General features: G+C 34.5%; 1 protein-coding gene across 1 annotated transcript; it reads right to left on the reverse strand.

The window, feature by feature from the left end:
* Positions 1 to 2,517: 2,517 nt before the first annotated feature.
* Positions 2,518 to 3,323, reverse strand: LOC145086268 (uncharacterized). Its single transcript, XM_079024021.1, has one exon. It carries the CDS (start codon positions 3,181 to 3,183, stop codon positions 2,662 to 2,664), a length of 522 nt encoding a protein of 173 aa, XP_078880147.1. The 5' UTR covers positions 3,184 to 3,323; the 3' UTR covers positions 2,518 to 2,661.
* Between the last annotated feature and the right edge of the window lie 5,417 nt (positions 3,324 to 8,740).

The following is an 8,740-nucleotide window of genomic DNA, read 5'->3' on the forward strand; positions in this document are numbered from 1 at the left end:
TCAACTCCCTTTTATAGGGTCTGGAACTTCGAATTACGCTGGGCGTAATCTTAGGTTACGCTGGTCGTAACCTGGATAAGCCCGGTGACTCCCCCCTTGGATAATATCGAAAATTTATAATTAAATTTAATATAAAAAATATTTAATAAACTTCAAAAATTCATATCTTCCTCATACAAACTTCGTTTTTGACGTTCTTTATATCCACGCGTAGGTGAGACTACGCTCTACAACGTTCGTTTAGACTCCATCGGCTATTTTTGACTTTATTTTTATTATATTATTTTAGTAGGCCGGGACAGGAAAACTCCGTTATAAATTCATAACTTCTTCATCTGACGTCCGTTTTCGCCTATCCTTTTATCGTTTCACTACAATTAACGAGATCTTCGATTCTCGTTTAGATTGTTTCGACTAAAAACCGCTCGATCTCAAATCGAGTATTCGGGTTGCATACCGCTAAGTCGAAACTTAGAAAAATCATAACTTCCTCATACAAAGTCAGATTTGGACGTTGTTTTTATGCACGCTCAGGGTTTAACATTTTCTACGACTTTCATTTAGATTGCTAAAGCTAAATATCGCTCTAACGTAAATTCACTTTTTACGTCGCGCTGTGTCGTGTCAGTTCTGTCGCGAAACTTCGACAGGTCATAACTTCTCGTTATAACTCGGATTTCGGCGTTTTTTATATGTACGGAATCCTTGTAACATATACTACAACTTAGTTAAGATTATTCATTCTAAATAATCTTCTATCAAAAAGTCATTTTTGATGCTTATCTTCTCTAAATTGACTAGCCCTGATCTACAGGCGTTACATACAGACCCTCTAATATTAAAAAATATGATGTATTTCAGTTGTATTTTTGGGCGATGGGTGTATAACTTGATAATAAATACTAATTTATTTTTTTGTGTCAAAAATATATTTAAATAATCACAATCTACTTTCATAATAATACTTCTTATTATAAACATGTTATGTATATATACATTGGATTGAAAAACTGGATAACTATAAAATAGAGATCTAGAATTCTAATGTTAATTTAGTTATTTTTTACCTTATACTTGCAAGTTTTTAATGTATATGGATTTGGTCTCAGGAATGGTTGCTCGACACCAAAGCTGTTAAATGACCTCAACCTTAAGGTAGACATGAAAAGTAATATTAAACGCCAGATATTTGTGACATTCTTAGTTAAATTTCATTTCAGCTGGGTAAACTATTAACAAGAGATTCTTTGTAATTATTAAAGACATGGAGGTTAGTTTTTCAAGTGGTGAGTTTTCGAACTGTTTTTGGAAAAAAAAAATTGACATTTTATAGCATCCTACATTTTGAGCAGTTTTTCCAATGTATTTTGACGGATGTTTTTCTTTTTACTATTTTATGACTTTTATAACATCATACTTTCCTTTGTAGTAGAAATGTATTATAATCCAATCCCTTTTGATGAATCCATTTTTTATAGTCACAAAAGATGTTACCCCACTCCCAACTAATATCATGTGAAAGAGTGGCAGAAAAGGATTGAGATTGTGATGTGGGTAGATATACGTGTTTCCAAAGGATTATTGGCTAATTGCATGGATTTATGTTAGATCAAATGTTTTTTAGGATGATTAAATGATAGTTTGGATGGTTTGTGTTATTATTATTATTATTATTATTATTATTATTATTATTATTATTATTTACAAGAATAGTGGCATGGTTGTGGTCATTCTGTTTGTAATCACCAAAGCAATGCAAATTCTCTAAAATAGATTACATAGTACAATACGAGCTAGCGGGCGATGAGGAATTATGATTACCGAAAGTTAATTGCATGTTTAACAATTTGTTGGACCAAATTGCCCCTTATTTGTCTTCATTTGGTTGTCATAAACTGACTAATAACAATATGCATGTGCTTTGTGTTTATTGAAAGATAACATGTTTCTTATTGTAACTAATTGTTGGAAGAGACTATTCACTACCACTGTTTTGCGCGAGTACACAACTAGTTAATATGAATTTTTGTTTAAAGAATATCAAAAAATATGAATTTTGATATATTTGTTAAATTATTATGATAAAAAATAGAAGTTAACTTTTCAAAAACAAAGAAATGAAGTTTGTTTTTTTAGGAAAAAAAATCTAATTTTTCTATATTAATATGAATCTTTATAGAGGAATAAAATCATAAACAATGGTATTTTTGTTTTTTTGTTTTCGATAAAAAACAAGCCTTAAAAAAGGTTAACGAAAAAAATAAAATAAATTTTGTTATAATCATGATAAAAGTGTTCATTATAAAAGTGTATCACTCTTCATTTTACGGTTGATTGATTTAAATTTCAAGGTTTTTAGATTGGTTAATTAGTTTCGTGATTAATAATGGTTGTTTATTGTATTTGTCCCTAAATATGTGTAAATACATAAAAAAGAATCAACATATAAATAACGTTTTTTTTTTTAAATAAATATAATTTTTACATCTAAAACATATTTTCACATTTAACTTTAGGTAATTAAAAATACGGTTTTCAATATAAAGCGCATTCATTACATAAAATGGTTTTAAATGCATAAATTCAATACATCAAATAGTATGTAAAAATACATATGATAAGCACAAATACATATTTATTTATAAAATCACTTCAATCTTTTTACTCGCTCTTCCCAATTGTTGCATCATGCGCTTCTTTTGCCTTCTCAGTCGCAAAATCTTTTGCTGCGATGGCCTTCTCGACAGTGAAATCCTTTGCAGCCACTGCAGTTTCAACAGCGGAATTTTGCCCTTCTTTTGCCTTCTCAGTCGTAAAATCTTTTGAAGCAACGGCCTTCTCAGCAATAAAATCTTTTGTTTCTGTGGCCTTCTGAGCAGTTGCATCACTGCTTTCTTTTGTTTTCTCAGCAGCCAAGTCCTGGGCTTCCTTCGCTTTGTGGTTAGCAACGTCAGCGGTTTCTCTTGCAACCTGTGTAGTGTAGTCCTTGAACTCTCCGGCTTTCAATGTTGTTGTATCCTTGGCTTCTTTTGCTTTTTCAGCGATGGACTCCACCGGCGCCTTCTCGGTGGTTTCCTGACTTTTTCCGGTAACAGCGTCTTTGGCACCGCCGAAAGTGTCAGTAACCGCTTTAAATATGTTTCCCATGACTCCAGGGTTCTTGTCATCCTGTGGTGAAGCCATTGTATGTGAAGATCAATGTATTGCACTCTACACTTCGAATGAATATCAAAAGGAACTCGATTGGAAGATAGAATCTGTGAGTTGTGAATGGAAGAGAAGGAAATATTATATAGGGTGGTTAATAGATGAAAATCCTTGATTTTCTAAAGGTGAGACGTTAGTGGTTGGCGGTGTTCATGGCATGTGTGAGAGCGTGTATGTGTATGTCGACGGAAGATATGAAGCCTGGAATTCGACACGTAGTTCAATATCTTTGTTGTCGACAACAATTACGTCGATAATGAATGATAAATTAAACTTTCATGAGATAACTTTTCATTTGGGTCCTTCCTTATTTTATTTTAATAATTATTATTCATGTTTTAGATCAATACATAAGATAACTTTTCAGTCGACATGTATTACATGAATACGTGGGAAAATCTTTATTGGGCCCTCTTGTTTTTTTTATCAATAGATAAATAGTTATGGTAGCAAATTTGCCCAATGCGGTTTGTAAAAATAAATGGTTAAAGTCTAAAAAAAAAAAAATCAATTTTTATCATTTTTTTGGTGGATTTTATATATGCTACATTTGGAATGACTATTACATCTTTTAACTTTTATATTTTTAATATTTATTTTAAGATTTTATTAACTAAAAAACAATTGATCCTTAAGAATCATGGCAGATCACTACGTCCGATCCAAAAATAATCGAACGGCCAAGATTATATTTATTAAGGATATACAGTCTCAGCCCATTAAACAGCATCAACAACAGCCCAATACATCAGCCCATGAGCAATCTGAAGATCCGATCCAAGGAGCTGATATAACACGTTTATAACTCACCTGTATTTCAAATGTATAGTCAATTAGATTCTATATTTGTGCCTACAGAATAGCTCTATTCCAGTTGTATAATCTGTTGTAAATAGCCTATATAAGAGATATTCATCAATGAACAAATCAATTAATCGCTTGCCTACTCACGTACTCAACTACCAATCACCCTATGAAAAACTTCACAATGCAGCCCCAGCTTATACCAAACTTAAACCATTTGGATGTCTATGCTATCCATGGCTGCGACCTTACTCACCCTCTAAACTACACCCACGATCAACACAATGCATTTTCCTTGGTTATTCTACATCTAAGTCAGCCTACAAATGGATAGGATCCTACAACCTACAAACTACATCACTCAAGACATGTTGAGTTCATTGAGCATACTTATCCCTGTCACGCTGATTCAAAAAATAACTTTACCCACAACTGATTCCCTTAGCTCACCATCACATACAGCTCCAATCATCTTTACCCCTGCCTTTACTATCTCACCACCACTTTTCCCGCCATCAGCAACTAGAACGCTTCCAGATATTGAACCAGCAGTTGCATCTCCTCAGATAATTCCAAACACTGCCCCAACCCAACAACCCTCATCATCACCCATACACACACCACCTCAGTCTCCTACACAACAACCAACGACCTCCTCATCAAATATTGATTCGCCTATTGTATCTGCCACACCTTATCCACAACGAAACCGAAAACGGAACTCAAAATACTTCAACAACAACCTCATAAATACTACCACCCTACATCCAATACCTACAACCCTTGAACCTACTACCCATAATCAAGCTTCTAAAGACCCCAAATGGATATCTGCAATGGACTCTTAGTTTAATGCACTCATTCAAAACAATACTTGGGAACTAGTTCCTGCTTCTAATCACACACCTATAGGCTGCAAATGGGTTTTTCAAATAAAACGAAATCCGGATGGCTCCATCTCAAAATACAAAGCTCGTCTCGTAGCCAAAGGTTTCTTACAACAATATGGCAAGGACTATTTTGATACTTTCAGCCCGGTCACTAAACCTATTACTATACGCACTGTGTTATCCACTGCTCTTTCCAACAATTGGCCATTAAGACAATTAGATGTTAACAATGCGTTTCTTCATGGAACACTTCATGAAGAAGTATTAATGACACAACCACCTGGCTACACTGATCCCCAATACCCTACTCATATTTGCAAACTCAAGAAATCTATCTACGGCTTAAAACAAGCCCCACGGGCTTGGTACATCGAACTTACTACCTTCTTAATTCGGTTTGGGTTCAAAAAATCATTAGCTGATGCGTCACTATTCATTTATCAAAATAAATCAATCACTTGTTACTTCATGGTCTATGTAGATGATATAGTACTCACCGGTAACCATTCCCACTTTCTCGATCACTTTATCACTTCTCTAAGTGCAAAGTTTTCTCTAAAAGATCTTGGTGCATTACATTACTTCCTTGGTGTCAAAGTTATTCCTACACCAACTGACTTGTTTCTCTCTCAACACCGACATATACAAGACATCCTTACTTAGTTTCACATGGAAGGTGTAAAAGAAGTCTCCACTCCTCTTAGTGCTACTGAACCTTTATCCATCACCGATCAGTCCCCCACCGTAGATGCTACCCCGTATCGTAAACTTGTAGGTTCTCTTCAATATCTTACATTTACACGTCCTGACATCTCCTTTGCTATCAATAAACTTTCCCAGTTCATGCATAATCCCCGTCAAAATCATTGGAAAGCACTTAAGCGTCTTCTACGTTATCTTAAAGGCACCATTCACCATGGTCTTATTCTCAATCGAAACTCGTCTCTCACTCTCTCGGTATTTTCTGAGTCTGATTGGGGAGGTGTTCACAGTGCAGGTAGATCAACAATTGCTTACTTACTTTATTTGGGTACTAACATTGTTTCATGGAAGTCAACAAAACAAAAATCTGTTTCTCGCTCATCAACGGAGGCCAAGTACAAAGCTCTTGCCAATGCCACTGCTGAACTCATATGGTTAAAGAATTTACTACAAGAATTGGGCATCACGCCTACAACTAATCCTACATTATTTTGTGACAACACTGGTGCTACTTATTTGTGTGCAAACCCTGCTTATCACTCCAGAATGAAACACATTGCTTTGGATTACCATTTTGTTAGGGAACAAATCTCTTCTGGTCTTCTCAAGGTTTTTCATGTCAACTCTCAAGATCAACTCGCAGATATGTTAACTAAGCCACTCTCTCGTGCTCCCTTTTTGCGAAACAGATCCAAGATTGGAGTCTCCGATGGATCCTCCATCTTGCATGGGCGTATTAAGGATATACAGTCTCAGCCCATTAAACAACATCAACAGCAGCCCAATACATCAGCCCATGAGCAATCTGAAGATCCGATCCAAGGAGCTGATATAACACGTTTATAACTCACCTGTATATTCAAATGTATAGTCAATTAGATTCTATATTTGTGCCTACAGAATAGCTCTATTCCAGTTGTATAATTTGTTGTAAATAGCCCATATAAGAGATATTCATCAATGAACAAATCAATTAATTTTGACAATACAATTATTTCTCTATAATATTCACGCGGAACACCATCAATAGCTGCGAAATGTCGCCGTAATTGGTGTCGCTTCTGTTACCAACAATGAGATTAAATCCTAATGGAAGGATCATTGTAACGACGTACGGTCGGGATCAACTTCCGTGTGACCCGAGAGGATCACTGGTGGAAGATCATTAGCGACGTCGTTTATAGCGACAACGGTAACCTTTAACGGTGATATTTTCTGATGTCGCCGCTCAACGCTACCTTCTTCACTATAGACAACGTCACTAATGGGTTAATTATTATTGTGTGCACAATTTGAGCAAGAGAAATTTAATAAACAGTCATCCGATTCCAAAATTAAACCCCACCGCAACATACACCTACAAAATTTGGTAGTTGAGGCTTTAGTTTTCATTCAAGATTAAAAAATATTTATAAATAATTAAAAAAAAGATAAATGTTAAAAAAGGAACTGATAACTCCCTTAAAATCCTTTACTCCCCCTCAAGTGGAGCATGTAATTTCTGAATGCCTAGCTTGTGAAGTAGAAACTTAAGACATTGTGATCCTAAAGCCTTTGTATAAAAATCAACTACTTGATGTGTGGTGTGTATGTGCATGGGATAAATCGCCTTTGACTGAACTCACTCACGGACAAAGTAACAATCCATTTCAATGTGTTTGGTTATTTCGTGAAAAATTAGGTTGTTGGCTATGTGTCTAGCAACTTGATTATCACAAAATAATGGTGTAGGTCCAATTGTAGATGCTTCTAATTCTTTCAATAGCTATCACAACCATAAAGTTTCCCTAATAGAACATACGGAAGAATGTGATACCAACAGGTTTCTTTTTAGTTTTCCAAGAAATTGGTGCACTTCCAAGTAAAAGAAAATACTCAGTGCGTAAACGTCTAGTAGAAGAACACCCAAGCCAGTCTGCATCACAGTAAGTAGCAAGATTCATCCCACCTACTTTTTGGAAAAATGAAACCTTGACTTGGTGTAACTTTCAAGTAACGTAAAATCTGACGTGTTGAATCCAAGTGACTTTTTCTAGGGTCAGAGACAAATTGACTTAAAATGTTGATTGAGTACGCTATGTATGGCCTGTTGGCTTGTCGGTAAAGAAATCTCCTTACGAGACGCCTATATTGACTCGCATCAGCCTAAGGACTGTCCTTGGTTTGATCAATTTTCATATTATGTTCCATTAGGAATCATTTTCCATGATGTGTGACACTTATGTCCACATTGTGTGGTCGATTCAATTTTCCGTTCTTAATTTTTCAATTTCAAGATTCCATACAGTGTAGACGTTGTTCATACATTTTATTTCCAACATCGTTTGAAAACGGTTTGAGATTTTAGTTTTTTCAGCATATTACCTTTACAAAATAATTTCTAAATATTTACGTATCGACAATCAAAAAGTTACAATATCGCCACTAATACCTCATGGTAGCCTATTCCTTTTTATCTCTTCTCCTTAATTTTAATTATACATAAAATGAGAGCATTGTATGAATTAAGTGTGGGGTATATGATCGAAAATTTTCGAATTGCATGCAAGATGGATTTCGGTTAAAATTAAAATTTTACTTTTAGTATTGTTGCTTTGAATTTGAGTTTATCAGTATTATAGAGTATAATTTGAAATGAGTCCTTAAGTTTTATTTAGCTTATATATTTTAGTATATCTATGACTTTCAATGTTTCAGTGAAATTATTAGTAAAAAATATGTACTTTTGTAATTTGAAGGATACAATATATTATGAATTGTTTGTTGAAATAAACTTCTTGAAATTTTATTTTAATCATTAAATTATTAGATTGAGTTGTTAGCCAATATATTTGAATTTTGACTTCTAAGATATGTTGGATAAGGTGTTTAAGTCGATAACTGCAACATCAAAAAATTTACAACCAATTTTAACTTTTAAAAACCAACCCATATTCATTAAGTTATTACAAAAAGGTTTTCAGTTCATTTATTATCAGAGTATCCCAGAAACATCAATATAAAACTGAGGAGCGGTATGATCACGCCTTCGCCTTGCTACGATCTCCTGAAGTACCTGAAACAATACACTGGAACTGTAACCCCGAAAGCTTAGTGAGTTACCCCCAAAATACCAACCACAATACCATACACATATC

Source organism: Lactuca serriola, chromosome 2 (assembly GCF_051521515.1).
Source record: "Lactuca serriola cultivar US96UC23 chromosome 2, Lser_US96UC23_V15, whole genome shotgun sequence".
Classification (NCBI taxonomy): Eukaryota; Viridiplantae; Streptophyta; class Magnoliopsida; order Asterales; family Asteraceae; genus Lactuca; species Lactuca serriola.

Coding starts and splice junctions, on each gene's coding strand:
- LOC145086268 (XM_079024021.1), bottom strand. CDS start 3,183: ATGGCTTCACCACAGGATGACAAGAACCCTGGAGTCATGGGAAACATA.